Source organism: Drosophila arizonae, chromosome 4 (genome assembly GCF_054131065.1).
Source record: "Drosophila arizonae isolate 15081-1271.41 chromosome 4, UAZ_ARI_1.0, whole genome shotgun sequence".
In the NCBI taxonomy this organism is placed as follows: domain Eukaryota; kingdom Metazoa; phylum Arthropoda; class Insecta; order Diptera; family Drosophilidae; genus Drosophila; species Drosophila arizonae.
Genome location: NC_142924.1, coordinates 6878292 through 6895776, shown reverse-complemented (window position 1 = coordinate 6895776; position 17485 = coordinate 6878292). Strand labels below are relative to the sequence as shown.

The window sequence follows — 17485 nt, the reverse complement described above, 5'->3', positions numbered from 1 at the left end:
CACATATCTTATTTATATATTTCAATCATTTCCTAGGAGGTGCTTATTGGTCATCAAACATTCAACAATTTGAAATTCCAAATCATACAGTCAATCACCCTATAGTATAGTATTTCTAACTTCCATTCAATCAATCCTAGTTCTCTATTTCGTCCATGTAAGCAGCTAAAGCATTTTCAGTCAAAATTATAATTTCTCACACCGATTGATAGCCGCCTCCTCCTAAATTGTAAACATGCTCGGGATCGTGCAACAGGTAAGGGATCTGCTGCGCGTCCACTACAATGCATTGGGTGTCAGCTGCCTGATCTGCGTGTCTCTGGTTGGCATTCTGGACTACAGTCACGGAGTCTATGGCTGCGATCTGTACTGTTGGCAGGAGCAGCTGGATCTAGTGGAGGATAAGCCCATGGCCCTCTTGCTGCTCATTGCCAGCTTCAAGCTGATAATCATCGTGATTTTGACACTGCTCAGCTATACACAGACTCGTCCTGCGCTGGAGCAGTCGATTGGGCAGCTGAAGCGTCGCTATCGCCGGTTCATTGTGATGCGTCTGCTGGCTGCCCATCATAAATTCCTCTACGGCGCCGGTGAGCTGCAGCACAGGCACTCGGAGCTGTTGCTGGCCATTCAGCTGTTTCGCTCCGATGCCCGAAAACTGTACGAACGCTCAGCGGAGCAGCTGCGTCAGAACGTGCGCCAGATGCTCCATGTGGAGGAGCAGCTGGAGCAGGAGCTACTGCAGAGGGGCTACGACAGGTACAAATGCGTCTCCCAGTTACGGGATGTGGATATATATCGGTTGGTGTTGGCGATGCCGTTTCCCAAAGCATAAACCAAGCAAGTCAATAAAGTGTGGTGCTCACTGGATACGGCAACAAAAGGCGTGCATGGGAGTGGGCGTGGCTGTGCTATGGAAGGGCGTCGCGTCTGTTAACCACAACAACAATAACAAACAGGCAACAAAATTGTTTAGCTCGCAAATTTGGGCAACTTTTTAATTAGGTTTTCCTTGTTGTTGATACCCTGTAAAGTGTTGCGGTTAATGTGGTATATTGAAGGGGTAGAGTAATCTAATTGAAATAAGGCAAGCTACAGATTAAATCGATATTGTTACAGCTGCTGTGTATTTCGAGCGACCTAAAATTTAGCCAAGGGGCTTAAAAATACTTGAAGGAGTGTTTTAGCTCAGTCAATCAGTTGGATCATTATAAAGATAATTAATTTAAGAATTTGACAGCCAGTCACTGAGTTAATCAGGCAGAATCACATCAATCAATCAGGCACTGTTCATCCATTATCAGTCAGGCTCAGTGAATCAGTCATACAGTCAGTCAATCAGCCAGTCGAAATCAGTTAGTCATAGTCTATCAATCAGTCAAAAACAGTCTATCAGTCAGTCAGTCAGGGTCAATCAGTGAGGATCAGTCCTTTACAGACACTCAATCAGAGTCTAAATTTAATCAATCAACAAATCTATCAGATAGAGTCAATCAATCAGAGCCATTCATCAGGTTCTAGTCAAAATTTGTAATAGTCAGAGAATCGTCAAGCTGTCAATCAATCGGTCAATCGTATGTCAGTCTTCAAATATTAGTCTGACTTTCTATCAGTCAATCAGAGCCAATATTTCAGTCAATCGAAGTCTTCAAGTCAATCAATCCGTCTCACTCAATGGAAACCTGTCAATCAGAGCTCCTCAGCTGTCTGAGGAGAAGTTAGCGAATCAATCTGACGGAATCAGTTACAGGCAGTGACAGATGCGTCAACCAGTTAGTAAGCCAGACTCTATCAATCAATCAATAGCCAAACCAATCAGTCACTCAATCAGTATAACGTCTTTCCCAACCAGCCGCACCTGCCAAGTCGGCTCATTCTAAGTGCTCCATTAGGCAAATATTACAGGATATCTCATTATAATTTCTCGCAACTGAGCCGAGCCCCGCTTGTGGCTCGTGTTAATTCTTGATAATTTTTGGTATCATGTAGATTTTAAAGCTTCTCTCGGAGCAACCTTTAACAGCAGCCACATAATTTCCGTCAACACGGCTAACAAGTCTGTTAGCCACGTTTAAAGAGGAGCAGAGGATAGACAACAGGCGCCTCGGGTGCCGGCCAATTAGGTTGTTCGCTGCAAATCATTTAAAGCTCGATCATTGTTGTTGCTTTGCTGGCATTTTTGCTGTTGCCTGGTGCGAGCCAATATCAATTGAGCCTTGCAATTTGCTGGCGGATTGTTGGCCATAATGGAATTGCCTTGGGAACGCTCGAAAACAAGTCGCATGCCATAGAAATACGAGAGCGAACGAAATGCCGAGCTGAGCGAGTAATAATAAATAAAATTGTAGTCAATTCATAAGGATTGCGCCACTGACGGCGGCGGCGGCGGCGGCTGGGCGGGCGGGCGTTCGGTTTGGTCGGTGGGCGTGGCAAGGAGGCAAAGAGTCTGGCGACAGGCAAAATGCAAACAACATTCATTCATATTTGCCAAAGAGACGAGCGAGCAGCCAGCTTCCCCCCACTTCAGCAGCAACAGCAAAAAAGGGGAAGATGAAGAAGTAGAAGTGTTCACAATGTGCGTATAAATAACGGATTTCCTGTTATAAAATATTTGTAACGACATTTTATGTATATGCCGATTTATCCATTCCATTGTGCAGCAGTCATAAGTGTATCATAAAACAGCCACCCAGCCCGACTCGCTCTCGCTCTCAATCTCCCTCTCTCTCTCCCTCTTGCTCACTGGTGTCATACTCCATCATGTCTCTGTGGAGGGGCTTATATCTAGTCTATGTATGCATATCGATGTAGATGTGGCTGCTGCTGTTGCTGCAAACGTCTTTTGCATTTGCAGCTGTCAGCGCAGCAACAAATTTCATTCGTTTTAATGTGCAGAACTCTGCGTGTGGCATCGATTCACATTGATGCGCCACTGCCAGCTGCAATGTCAATTTCATAAATCATAGAGCCATTCAAGATTATAGAAATATCCATATATGCATATATAGAGTGTCTCTTGCAAATTTTTGCACGTTGCAATAGACTCGGAAATGGCTTAAATACCACGCAAAAGTGACCAAAGCTAAGCGTTGCATTCAATATACTCGCTCGAAAATAGGTCAATAGGGCATATTTGTTTATGCCTTGATTTATAAAAATATTCACATACATATATACATTTTTGTTATATTTATGGAATCTTTAACAGTATAAAATATTGATATAAAAGTTAATGCTCGTTATGAATGTAGAAAGGGGTATATTGGTTTTCTGTAAAATAATCTGTAAAATTAATGTAATGCTATATACAGTATGTAGATGTCCTTGATATACTCGCTTGAGGAATTGCAATGAACAGTCTCTTTCTCTCTCATACCCACTCCCACTATCTATCTCTGTCTCTCTCAATCAGCCTCTCTCCCTCTATTGTTTTCTTTCTGTTTTCACTTGTGTAAAGCCTAAAATACTTTGGCTTACCTGTGATTATGTTGGCAGATGCGGCATATAATATTGAACGCTGTGCTTACAACAAGTGAGTCAAACTACATATATGTGGCATACACACACGCATACATACACACACATAAACAGACACACAAACAGACACACAGACAGACAGACAAAGACATTGCATATCAAAGAACAAAAAGGCGTTGAAGCACAGCAAATTCAATTCAACTACTGTTGCTTATTCTCAGCTGTTGTTGTTGTACTTGTTGTTGCCGTTTGATAAAAGGTCAGGCAAGCAAGGGGGCGTGGCTGAAGTGTAGTGAACTGAAGTGGCATGGCACAACAGCAAAAACGGGGCCCAAAAACCCAAATAATATTAATATGCAAATTGAGTTTTTTAGTTGAGTGATCTAAGCGGATAACTGTGCGGCCCAACAAGACAAGACAAGACAGACAGGAGGCTGGGGCTGGTGGGGATCTAGGGGACGGCAATGAGCCTTGAATGGACACGTAACCCCTAGAGATCGAGTCAGCTCAGCTCAGCAGCCCGTCCAAGCACTTTACTTTATTGATTGCCCCGTCAAAGGATGAGCCTGGACACAGTGGCAGAGCGAGCAGGGAGCAAGGAGGAGGCGCTCTAGCTGGAGTAGGAGCTCTGTCAATGGCAGCGAATAATGCGAGCATATCGCACATTTCGATTCGAAATGCGACTTGTGAATCAATTGAAATCATATTTTATTAAACGTTTACGGGGCCATTTCCCACAGCCGCCACGAGGCAAACAATGCCAGCAGAACATATATACATACATACATATATACTTTAGCCTCGGGGGCCACTGGGGCACAAGTCAATGTTTGTAGCTGCGTGTGTGCACATATATATAACATAAATCGGATCAAAATCAAGCAGAGAGCAGCGAGCATTGGTCGGAGGAGGAGGAGGAGGAGGGGGAGAGGGCGACTACTAGCCGCCAGGCGGGACACCATACAAAAATATTTACAAGAAGAAGTTTGCGCTGCATAAAATGTAAACCAGCTCGAGGCAGAGCATAAACACATAAAAACGAAAAATATGGAACAGGAGCAGGCAGAAATAGTATTGTCAGAGGATAGGCATGGGTGCATGGCGGAGACGGAGGGGGACGGGTGTAGGGGGCTCGTTCAAGTTATGAAATTTGCTTTTCTGCATGAAATAAATTTCCAAAGAAATTGAAAATGAAAAGCGCAGCGCGCAGATTGAAAGCAAACTCCGACAAAAAGCCGTGCGAAATGTGTAGAAATGGCACGATTCGAATTTCACAGCCGCAACGCAATCTGGGAGGGGGGGAAGGAGGAGGGTGTGGGAGGCACCGTCTATGCCAGTTGGTGGCAGGAATTTGCCTTCAATGTCACGGAATGGCTGCAAGTTGTCGCTGATGCTTTAGCTATTTGCCTGAAATCGGAGCCGATTTTTTTTCGATTTTCATTTTATTTTTTTGTCGACAACGACTGCGATTGCAGTTCAAAGCAAACACCGCAAGCAATTGATTTATAATTACGAGCCGGGTACGGAAGTGAGCCGCTGCCAAAGCCATTTAGCGATTTGCTCAATTAGCTCAGACATGAAATTGAAACCCAGCAGCGTTCCAGCAAAGCCGCATGACAGGTGGTTCTCTCTCTCTCTCTCTCTCTCTCTCTCTCCCTCTCTCTCTCTCTGTCTTTCATTCAATCTAAATCTATCGTTCTCTCTATCTTCGTGTCACTCTGCTCTATGCTCTGCTCAATTTCCGCTTGACATGCTGTTCGCTGGGCAATTTCTTTCCATTTCGTTCCGTTTTTATGTTTTCTTTCAAGTTTGCCTTCCACCTGTGGCGCACAACGTTGCGTATGCGTAACTTGTCTTTGTCGCAGCATAATTTGCTGGTCTCCATTGCGCTCCCCAGCTGCTAGCTTTTTCCTAATGCCACGCCCACAATAAAAAAGCATACAGAAAACAAAAAACTTTGGCGTGTGTTTTGCTAAACATATGCAAATTAGAATATTTGCATGTGGCAGGATAACAGAGCCTCCGGCTGCGTACCACAGATTTCACTCACTGGACGTGGCACACGTATGCGGCATAACAAATCGTATGCCCATAATGTGAATATGTATGTGTGTATGCGTGTGTGTGTGTGTGTGTGTGAGACTTTGTGTATGAAAACATTTTCAGGCACTGTCTGTCTAGACAATATTTGAAGCCAATTTGTAGTTGCATTTATATGGAGTCTTTTGGCTTAGACTTTAAATGTTTATATAACAAGTTTTCTTGAATATGATTAGAGGGGAAGCAAGCAAAATTTCATTAAATATTATTAAAGAAGAGAAATTCTCGTTGTCTGAGCAAAAATGTTTGAAATTCTTATTAAGCAACAATTTTATTTGTATATACAAATATTTTGGACTATATTTTTAAGCAAGCAGAAAGAAATGCATGTTGCTAAAAATTCAAACATGAATATGAGTATTGTTTAGTAAAATAACTAAGAATAAGTTGGAATAATTTTAAATATGTAAAACTGTGTAAAATGTTTAATCATGTAACAAAAAAAATAAATAAAATAAAGTAAATGAAAATAAAAAATAGAATTAGGCTGAAATTATTCAAATATTTATATTATATTTGAAATACGTAGCAAATTATCTTGAGTTTTAGATTCTTTTAAATTATTCTACATAAAAGAAAAGAAAAAAAAAAAAAATCTGAAATATAAAGTTTCAAAAACAATTTGCTGCGGGGCTTCATAGTTAAGAAACATTTTAAAAATTATTTTGATTTTTAAATTTAATGAAAATGTAATTGAATACATTTTTAAGAATGAAAAAAAAAGAAAACTCGAATTAAAACTTTTATTGCTTAAACAATATTTGCTATACAATATGTAACCATAACAACAATATACGTAGTAAAATTTAGTTTTAAGTTTATTTCATTAATTTAGACGCATTTAGGGTTTCCTTAATTATAAACTTTTAGTTGAGGATAGGCGATATGTGAAGCAGATTTTATTGAGGCAGCTGCTTTTATGTGGAACTTTGTTTCACTTCCTTAAAGGCAAAGTGTAAGAGGGAGAGAGCAGGATTGTTGTTAAAGGGCTAAGCTTTAAGCTGCTGAATAATTAATTTCTTCGGCTCACACAGCAAACACACTGGCAACAACAGACGCGAGTTCTTATCGAAACGGCATTGAAAGGAAATCGAATAGTCCTCCTGCACATGTTACTCTAATCCTGATGTCGCAACCCCCCCCCCCCCCCCACGCTCATGCTACATGTACCTTTAAGACCCTCCCATTCGTAGGCCTTGAGCATGTCCGTTATTTTGTTTACAAGAAAACATAAATCTCGACGTATTGAATGAAGTGGCATGGTTGGGGCGCATCCTGCTCTACGGTATGGGCATGTCTGTGTGCGGTCGAAAGGATTGCCGAAACGGCTGCCGTGTGAAATGAAACATATCATCACTTTCGAGAGCCCACACCACCACACATGTGCGGGATACCGGATGCCTCTACGCCTATGCCAGAGGAACACGTTCCTGCCTCTCTCCCTCTCTCTCTATGTGTCTCTCTCTCTCCCTCTTTTTATATATGTTTATATATATGTGCAGAAAAAAAGGACTACATGGAGCTACTTTTTTTTTTTTTGGGCCAGAATTGAGTGGGGGCCAACTTTGGTTTGTACGCGTCAACTGTGAAATCCTTTTTGACATGCCACGGGCCAGCAAAAGGGGCTTTGACTACGTCTGTCCCCTGCAAAGTGGCCATAAAAAATGGGCCAGCTGGAGTATGAGCTGCGAGCTGTGAGCTGGCTGGCCTTTAGATGGAGCAATCCAATTATAAAGAATTTTAAACTATGTACCATGAAGAGGACACTTAAAGCGCACACAAGAACCAGGTTATTAGCGCATTAGTATGTGTGTGCGAGTATGAGTATGTGTGTGTGTGTGTGTGTGTGTGTGTGTGTGTGTGTTGAAGCAAGTTATTAAAAAGGAGCAAAGTTGTGAAGGGTCACATCAGTCAAGGGCTAACACAGCTGGGCGCTGTGTATTATACGTTTCGCTTTTTGCGGGTCGAAAGTTGAAGAAAAAATATATAGCAACAATCCATAAAGTAAATGTTGCATTTAAACAAACAAAACAGACAAAGAGTGTGTGTGTGAGAGAGAGAGAGGGGGGGCAGACTGACAGTCAGAGCTGTGACAAACACTGACAGTGACAACTGACTGCCTGTTTGGTTACTCTGGAATGGCAGCGATCGGAACGAGTAGCAGCAGCTCGTTGATGATGATGCTGCTGCCGCCTCCAGCCTCCTTCGCCTCCTCCTCCTCCTCCTGCTCCTTCCACCAGCTGCTTGCTTCCATTTGGCAGCGAACAAAAAATTGACATAAGCGGATATGTTACACAGCGCCTTTGCCAGTGTCGTGTGGCCGTGCAGTGGTGGGGGGCGTGGCATGCTATAGGCAGGCGCTGCTGCATGCGACGACTGAGCAGATAAATTAATGCAATTTTTCATGCTACATGTTTGAGTTTGATTTATGCAATTATAGCTCTCACTCTCAGGCTCATTCTGCGTCTCTCTCTCTCTCTCTCTCTCCCTCTCTCTCGATTTCTCTCTCTTTATGTATATGCCTTTCTCTGCTCTGATATACAGCTTTTGTCAAACATGTCTAAGAGCAGTCATTTTTTATATTTTGATATAAAGCGGAAATGCTTACCATGTTTCCGGTTTGTTACCTACACGCAGACACACACACACAATTATAGTAAATCCAGCTATTTAGCTGGTGAGCTTGAAATACTCTACCTCAAAATCCAAACGGCAGCTGCCAGACGACATCTATTATGCAGCCCTGGCTCAACTAAGTGCAGTTGGCACTGCAATACGACGATTTGTTAAAGTCAGCTACCAAAATAAAAATATAAGAAATAATTTTGCTTAAGGAATTTGTGTGAGATTTATAGAACAAATATTTTAGCAATTGCTCTAAAGATTATAAGATTATATATATTAGCTTAGATGAACATGTTAAAGGAAATAACTTAAAATATGCTACTTAATTCGTTTAATAGTATTTAATAGTATATTTGATATATTATGTATATATTTTAAATAGAAATTGAAAAATTTTAAATTAATTAGGAAAGCATTGTAACCTATTCTAGAATATATATTACAGTACATAGTACATGACAAACAATTAAAATATGTATCAAAAAAAAAAAAAAAAAATATATATATATATATATATATATATATATATATATATATATATATATATATATATATATATATATATATATATATATTTTTTTTTTTTTTTTTTATTTTTTTATTTTTTTTTTTTATTTTTTTTTTTACTTGCTATTGAACAAGTTTATAAACTATAAAGTGAAAAAGTTGTTTAATAAAAATTATGATTCAGTTTTCATAGGGTAGCTCTAGCTAATTTGATAGTGTTTTGTACCTAATTTTATAAAAAATCTAAGTAAAGTCAAATCTTATAAGTGATCCATATTATGTGAGTGGTTTGACCAGAAATCTTTTAAAAAGTTCAAGCCTCTCATAAAAATTACTTTTAAATCAATTATTTTTCAACATTTTCATGTAGTTACTTTCAATTAGTTTAAACATTTTGCCACTCGTATTATGCCACTTGAGATCGACAAGCTTTCGATTTTAATTGCCTTTTCGCTTTGGCAACAGAGCCATCGAGTCCCCTAGGGAAGAGTATTAAATGCCCAGCAGCTGGCGCAGCAGCAACAAGAGGATCAATATGGAGCAGTAAGACTCAACTTGAATTGGCAGCCACGTTAATTTGTCATGGCATTTGGCTGCGGTCAACACACTCACACAGACACACGCACACACACAGACGCACACCCATCATATATAGCATATTACACAACAAGTGATTCTCTTTTTTGCTCGCCCAGTGCTCAAATCAGAGTCGTTGTATGCGTGCTCGTACCTGTAATCTGGTCAACAAATCCGATTAAATGCAAATGCTGCTGTGTGCGTGTGTGTGTATGTGTGTGTGGCAGCAAGTGGCCTGCAGCTTAGTTGCGTAAGTTATCAGCAACGGTATTGAAGACCAAAGCAGCAACAGCAGGAGCAGCAGCAGGAGCAGCAACTGAAGCAGCATTAGCATCAGCGGTTGCTTTGCAGCATCTAATTTGAAGACGACACCTGGGCAGGTGTGTGGCAACTGCAGCATTGCGCATTTGACGGCTTCTAATTATTATTTCAATAGCTAAGCTCCGGGCACTTTGCATTTGCATGGGGTTTGCCATGGCAAGGCACTCATATGCTCGGGCTGTCAATAGATAAGCTGCATGGCTTAAATTTCCCTGCTCGAATAGCTGCTAGAAAAACTCAGTTTGGCCATTAACGAAACGAACGCAAATTAAAAAGGTGTAGGAAATGAAAGCGAAGGGGAAACACTGTAGAAGTAAGACAAATGTGAAATGCTCTATTAAAGAAATTTAAAGTAAGCTAAGTATATGCCATTAAAGCAGATATCGTCTATAGACCTTTAATACAAGAAATATACTCAGTTCTGTTATTGCTTTAACACCAGACATAAATGGGCATTTCCCATTGCCAGAAAGTTTTACTGCAAGTTTACATATTCCGCCATTAGATTTAACTACATGCAACGATTAGTCTTTGATTAAGCGTTACACATTTGCTAAACATATTCGAATGCTCAATTCGTAGGGCATGTAAAAAACTCGGAAATGACAGCCATTTGCTATGCCAATTCCTCTATGAGGACAGGCAGCGTACCCAATGAAGTTCCTGGGAAAACGCACAACTGCGTGCAATTAGAAAGTGGGCGGGGCTATATCCATATATATTTATATATATCTATATATATACACATAACACACAAGTCGACGACTTTTTAAAGCTCTCGGCGTCTGCACTAAACAAATTGCCTGTTTAAAAAATAAGATGAAAAAGGAATAAAAAAAAAAAGAATAAACAAAATAAAAATGAAATGAAACTGCGGCAAATATTTGTTCAACATTTAAGCATCGACATTATCATCATTGTCGCAAGTTTGTTTGGCTTCGCATCAGGATTTTATGGAGCGCACAAATATGAGACAGGATCAAGAACGAGCAGAATGTGGACAAGGCAAAGGGCAAGCCAAGAGAGCAAGCGAGAGGCTGAGGGAACGGGAACGGGAACGGGCACTAGAATCTGCTCTGGTAAAAATAAAAATGCCACTTCCGTTTTATTTGCGCAAAATTAAATAAACCGAAATATGGGCAACCATATTGGCGCATAATAGGAAAAATATTTTGTTCATTAATGTGGCACCCCGCCCCAAACGAGCCGTAGATGGAAAGCGACTAGAGCAAGAGGGCACAAAAAAGAGGGAGAGAGAAGAAAACTTGTGCACGACTTGAGGCTGCGCTGGGAGTGCTATGAAAATTAGCTTGAGCTGAAAGTAAGTTAAGCTAACTTAGATATAAATGTGTGGTACTGCATGTTAATTACCTTTTAGTGTAGGGAGAGTGGTTCTAGTACAGCATTCTATATATGTATTATTGTAGACCATATTGTACTATAATATACTATAATCCATCTTATAATATATTATACTATACTATGCAGTACACTATATACACTATAATCAAGTGGACTAGGCTAAGATATATTGTTGTATTTCATAAGATGGAACACTTATAAAATACTATACCATAATAATCTATATTGTATATTAGGACTTTAAACTGGGTTATATATATACATATACATAGTTATTTGCTTTATTGATACACATCTCTATGAACACAATCAATTCTGTCACGATCAAATGTTGTATAGAATGCTCATATACCCTACTTACACACGCTTAACAGGGTATAACCAAAGTAAAAATAAATAAGCAGCAAAAAAAAAAAAATATAAGAACAGAAGGGAAGCAGGAAAAAAATAGGAAAAGAAAAAGAAAGCCGAAAAGTAAAAGCTTTGCCACTAGCCAGTTTATTGTGTACAAACATTTTGCGGCAGGACAACAGCGTGCAGGATATTTATATATATAATATGTATATATATATATATAAACTTTTTTTTTGTGGAGTGACTGGCGGAATAATATTAGATCGAAGTTTTGTGTAAGCCGATTGAATATAACAAGCAATTCGAATCTCGTTTCAGTTCTTTTAAAGTGTTTTTTATTTAGCACAGCTAAGAGAGAAAGAGAGTGGGAAAGGGAGTGGGAGTGGGAGTGGCGCAGGGAGATGGAGCCAAACCTAAAGGTGAAATCCATCTGCTGCCTATGGGAAGCCAGCGAGCCGCACTAATCAACACAATTACGGTGCAGCCGAAGGAAAACTTTTCTAATTGGATATGAAGACGCGCACATGCGTTTCTTTAAAAGAAAAAAATTTGTTAACCTTCTCGTGGGGGGTCCACCACACAATTTGGCGGCGAGAATGCCAAGCGAGCGAGTGAGGGAGATGCAGAGATAGCGTGAGCGAGAGCGAAAGAGCGACAGCCAGGCACACCCAATCCCCTGTACGCTGAAATGCTTTGACAAATTATTTTTAAGCCAATTTACAAGTTGAGAAAAAGTATCAAGAAAACATATCACCCAGGCGAAGGTGATGGGGTGAGTGTGAGTGGGTGGTATGTGTTTGTGTCTGTGTGTGTGTGTGTGTGTGTGTGTGTAGGTAAAGCAAACATAATGCGAGGGATAAAAGTGTAAAGTTGACAACCCAAGCACATTACTCACCCGAGGTGCCAGCTACAACGACGACGGCATTAAAATAACCAACCAAGCGATTCAACGTCAAATGAACAAAGAGCTTGAAACAGAAACAGGCTAACCGAAGCGCCGTTGCCTGCCAGCCGCTAGCCGCCAGCCGCCAGCCAGCCTGCCGTCTAAAATGAGCATGGCCAAGAAAAATGGCCATGCAGGAGGAGCACAAGCCACGAGCAAAGCAAACGCAGAGCCAGGCAGTCAACAGCCGAGAGCCAATGCCACATGGCGTTAAGTGTATGCAGCCGTAGGTAGTCAAGAGTTCATGTCAGTCGCTGGTTTTACTCTTTCTCGGCTTTCTCCGGGTCTGGCACATGATGCCCCGTGTTGGCCAGCAAGCCAGCCAGCATTTTCTGCAAACGCTTTTCTTAAGCTTAACAAAATGACGACACTCATTGCCGGAAGCCATTAATTTTGTCACTCTCTTCGAACTGTGTTGTGTTGGAGCTGCCACATGGGAGTTATCGTAGTAGTATAGTGTCGCCTTCTCTTTTGGGCCATTGACCAGTCACCAACACACAGTATGTACATGCATAAATGTGTGTATGTGTGTATGTGTGTATGTATGTAGTATATATTGAAAATCATGAAAAAGCAATTAAAGTTCTGCACCTGTGCCCGACCACGGCTTGACAGTCATTGTGTGTGTGAGCTAACTGACTTGGGTGAGGTCCAAGGCATAAGTTAATTGTTGGCAAAGCGCAGACCGCAATGACCGCAAGGATAACAGCAACAGCAACAGCAGCAACAACAACAGCAGTAACGGATGGCGCCCGCTCAAAAGTTCACATGACACTTTGATGATGATGCATTGTGGCCAGCAGCAAGCAGCGTGCCGCAGCGACTGCTCTGACCGCAAAAACCGCGCACATGTTTACAGTTACAAGTGCATGGGTATGTTGTTGTCGTCTTGGCAATTGACTTAATAATTACAATGCATAATTTAATAGTTCAATATGCTCTGCTATGGCTTGTCCATCCAGCCAGTGTAACAATAAACGTACATACATATATAAATAATTATCAATTTTTTTTTGTAGTTGTGTGTGTGTGTGTGTGCCGGCCATTCCACTTAACCGGCCAAGTCCAGAAATGCCAATAAATGTCTCTATATAGCTAGTGGTTCAGTCTCCAATCACGCACATTATATTGATGCCGCTCTTGCCCAAATTGACGCCTTCGAGCATCGATTCCTGATGGCTGCGCATATAAATCAGGAACTGTATGATAACGTAAAACAAATTGTTGCGATCATTGGCGCAATTGTGCAGTTCCTTTTCGCTGATGAAATTGAACTTTGGCTTCAGCTGAATGTTCGTCACGAGTATGGCGCAGTGGGCCTTGTTATTCACAGCGTTTATAATCTCTTTGGTGGAGCGTTTCTCCTCGCGTATGAGCACATAGCGGGAGTAGAAGGGCCGGCCGCCACCCTGCGGCAGTGGCATCAATTGGCTGTCAAAGTAAACGCAGAACAGATGGAACACTATCTGCAAGGATATACAAGAACAGCATTAAAAGTTATTCAAGGCTTATTTTTAGAGTTCACTCACTGCTGCGTCTGTGGGCAGATGAGTGCCCCACACTTTGCCTTTGTACGAATCGCCCGAGTTCCAGCGATAGTCGCCCATGCAAGAGCCCTCCGCAAGATCTCTAATGCGCTGCACTAGATACTCCTGGTTGGTGAAGGTGTCCAGAAATGGAAACAGCAGCGGCAGCATGGGCGCGCAGCTCTGCACGAATTGTTGATTCTCTGCCATCTTGCGCAAGCGCTCCAGACCCACGGCGCCAATCTTGAAGTCGCTAAGGCCACGCTGACGAAAGATTTCGTCCATGTTATCGATCTGCTTGACCAGGCGCTGCAATATGGTCGTCGAGATCCACTGGAAGCAAAGATGATTTAGAAATGGATAGCTGGCAGTTTAGTAACTATTCTTACATATCTGAGATTGCTTAGATACTGTGACAGCTTAACCGTTGAGATGCGCTTGATGACCTCCGAGTTGCCATCCTTAAATTGAACAATGCCAAAGTCTTCGATGGACGAGGGCGCATTCTCTGTGGAGGGCACTGGCGCTGGTGCCAATTGATAGATGGTACGCTTCAGCATGAAGGCAGCATTATTGCAATAGTTCCAAAAGGAATTGGTTGCTCCTATGCTCTGCATTGTTGATGTATCTGCCATTTCGGCATAGCTGCGCTCTCTCTCCAGCTCTGCCCTTCGCATCAATGCGGGCAGCTTTCGCACGTCAGTGGGAAAATCTTCGCGACAAACTTCCGCATAGGGCGACATGTAGACAGAGTCATTGCTCACATTGAGCGAGTTATTTCCGACCATGGAGCGATTGTAGGATTGATTGCCCATGGAACGATTGAGGGATTGATTGCCCATGGAGCGATTGTGGGATTGATTACTAATGGAGCGATTGTGGGACTGATTACTAATGGAGCGATTGTGGGACTGATTGAACTGTTGCTGTTGCTTCTTTCTTTGTTGAACCGGGCTGCGCATTGGACTAACACTGCGGCGAGTCGACTGCGAGTTCCAGCGAGAGTCTTCGAATGAAGAGTGCCAATTGATAATGGGTCCTGTGACATCGTCATATTCCGGTTCACACGAACGAGGTTTCGACAGATTCTTTATGCATTGAAAGGTATTATCTAAAAGTGGAACGTATTTATCAATGGTATGATGGCTTGCATGATTTCCTTACCATTGCCTTCGTCCAGAAGACACCGTTGCACTTCCGTTACGCACAGTGGTGTGTTGTCAATGCAGAGCCACCAAAAGTATTTTCCAGCACAAGCGGCAACGCTGAGGGATATGCAGACGGCAACTGAGAATTCGACTTGATACCATAGGGTGCTGCGCATCGAGAGGCATGTTTGCCACAGATCCACACAGATCAATGTCAACAAAATTATGTTAATAAAGCCCCATTTCAAATAGTTTCTGGCCTCTGCACGCTTCTGGCGATGCTCCAAGTTTTCCTGCACATTGAGGCGAGACAGTTGCCGGCTTTGCTGTTGCTGTGCAGCGGGGCTGCGAAAACTTGGCGAGCTGCAAATAGCAATGAACGTACATGAAAGAAGTTTATCAGTTTTAATGCAACCACATTTTACCATTTATTGCCAGAGAAATTCATGTTTTGCAAAAAATATCTGCGCACAATGTGTATTTCCTAAATAAAATGCCGTAAATTGGCGGCCTAAAAAAGTGTGTACACATAAAATATCAAATGCATGTGTTATCGATAGACTGAAGAGATAAATATTTGTATGGTAACTCTATAAAAACAGTAGGCACCGTCGCGAAGCTGACTGCTACAAGACGCCAATTTGAATTACTTAGCGCATAGAAGTTAGAAAAGTAAAGTATGAAAATGCGCCTTGTATTATCTGAAAAAAGTTGATAAATATAATAATAATTGAATAGCTAAACACCTTACCTTAAGCACGGCAACTAAAGTGACACGAAAGTAGTTTAAGCCCGTTAAGCAATAAGCGCGACAATTTATTTCAATTGCCAGTGTGATGACCTTCATAAGTTGAACATTTTCAGATGCATTGCTCGACTTGTGGATGATCTGCTCCCACTCGCAACTGTAGTACATAAGGCTCAACTGATCCGTCTGTAAATTCAGTATAATTAATTTGAGATATAAGAAGAGTAAGAAACTGACTGTTGTGTAGACAATCGAGCCAAGCATGCCCAAAGCTAAGAGTTCACAGAGCTTCGCTGCGAACCACACGATGTAAACAATATTGGCCGATGGATTCTGCAGAGAAGCGAGAGCATGGTGAAGCAAGTGTATAATGAGAATTCAATGTGGCTCTAAGAAATATACCGTATATGCCTTATATCCCATGGCACACAGCAGAGCAGCGCTGAAAGCAAACAATATGAATATACGAAAACTGAATTCCAATTCCATTTGCTCGCCGAATTGATTCAAAGCCACATTGCGTCGCAGTATATGGACGACTGCTCTTCTATATTTCGCTGAGATCTCTGCTGGGTGGGCGCTCTCCAGCAAATGTTGGGCCACTCGATGCAGATCTCGTGCCAACAGCTTGTAGCGCGCATTCAGGTGCATCATCAGCTCTCCGAGCACATTCAGCTCCCCGAAGAGCATCGAGGTTATGATTATGCCCACCCAGTAGTTGGCGCAGATTAGCGGTATATAGAAATACAGCTTCGTGTTGTCGAAGAGATACACCTGCTTATAGAGCATTTCCCTGCGATGGTGAATTATGTTCTGCACGGGCACCAGCAAGAAGTTCAGCAGGGCCATCAGATAAGCCACCGAGTTGAGGCGAGTGGCCAGCATCTGCCTCTGTATGCGAGCGAAGATCACAGGCTCGGCTTCCTCCGTTACATAGATATCCGCATAGTATTTCTGCAGCAGGCGCTTGAACGCGTTCTTCTTCACGGCCAGCTGGAAGCAGCGGATCTGCAGCTCGAAGAGCACCAGATACGTGGGCATGCCCGTGAGCATCTTGTCGATATCCTTTCTATTGGCTAGGCAATAATGCATGTCCACTTCGTTGTGCAGGCAGAATACCAGGAATCCCACAAAGATGACGAAGCGCTCGAGCAGCACCACTCGACGACTGACGCCATCCTCCAGCGGCCAAGCGATGTGATTGAGCCGTCGATACAGGGCCAGAGGCCAAGACATTGGCGCAGGCCTGCCATCTTTGAGGCGTGGCAAATACCTCATAGCTAGACTAGATTCGATGAACTGTTAGCCTCGGCAACATGAACTAACTATTTATACTCGAAACTCAATCAAAACTAATTGCTCTTAAGTATTCCTAAATTATTTATAGTTCATATTTAATGAGTTCCTTAAGCGAGTCATGAAAATAAATAAACAAAATTAAATTTGTGTGTTTTAATTGTGTTAAATAATTAATTATTCTATACTATTAATTCATGTTACAAGAACGAAATTCTCAATGAAACATGTTCAATTCACAGCTGAATCAATGGCACGAAATGGCATGGAACAGAATGGAATGGAAACTAAAGCCGACTCAAACCAGAGATTTATTTTTAGAGGTCGACTTCTAAAGATATTTGACAGCTCGCATGGGAATACGAGTCAAGGCATTTCCAAGAAGCCTTGAAGGCTTCGTTAGCCAAATTTAAAATAAGCTAAGACATTGCTCTCAAAGCCGCAAAAAATATGTAGACAAAATTGAATGCTAAAATTAAATTAATTAAAATAAATCAAGGAG

At 41.7% G+C, this 17485-nt stretch overlaps 3 protein-coding genes and 1 long non-coding RNA gene across 5 annotated transcripts; 2 read left to right on the top strand and 2 right to left on the bottom strand.

The window, feature by feature from the left end:
• The first annotated feature begins 10 nt into the window (after positions 1 to 10).
• On the top strand, positions 11 to 1118 carry LOC108612779 (uncharacterized). Its single transcript, XM_018005778.2, has 2 exons — positions 11 to 157; positions 213 to 1118. Exon 2 carries the CDS (start codon positions 236 to 238, stop codon positions 833 to 835), a length of 600 nt encoding a protein of 199 aa, XP_017861267.1. The 5' UTR covers positions 11 to 157; positions 213 to 235; the 3' UTR covers positions 836 to 1118.
• A 9228-nt stretch (positions 1119 to 10346) lies between these two features.
• LOC108612901 (uncharacterized) lies at positions 10347 to 17476 on the top strand. 2 transcript variants are annotated; one of them, XR_016269741.1, is made up of 3 exons: positions 10347 to 10685; positions 10769 to 10927; positions 17226 to 17476. It is a non-coding gene; the product is annotated as an uncharacterized LOC108612901 (long non-coding RNA). The 2 variants fall into 2 exon arrangements; XR_016269742.1 differs by lacking the exon at positions 17226 to 17476 and adding an exon at positions 15804 to 17096.
• On the bottom strand, positions 13167 to 15521 carry LOC108614670 (transmembrane protein 209). The gene is made up of 5 exons (XM_018008894.2): positions 15365 to 15521; positions 14956 to 15302; positions 14181 to 14902; positions 13795 to 14124; positions 13167 to 13731 (listed from the first exon to the last, which is right to left on the bottom strand). The coding sequence occupies exons 1-5, from the start codon at positions 15385 to 15387 to the stop codon at positions 13369 to 13371; spliced, it is 1785 nt and encodes a 594-aa protein (XP_017864383.1). The 5' UTR covers positions 15388 to 15521; the 3' UTR covers positions 13167 to 13368.
• Or74a (Odorant receptor 74a) lies at positions 15637 to 17017 on the bottom strand. Its single transcript, XM_089466993.1, has 3 exons — positions 16090 to 17017; positions 15925 to 16020; positions 15637 to 15873 (listed from the first exon to the last, which is right to left on the bottom strand). Exons 1-3 carry the CDS (start codon positions 16963 to 16965, stop codon positions 15637 to 15639), a joined length of 1209 nt encoding a protein of 402 aa, XP_089323119.1. The 5' UTR covers positions 16966 to 17017.
• Positions 17477 to 17485: the final 9 nt, after the last annotated feature.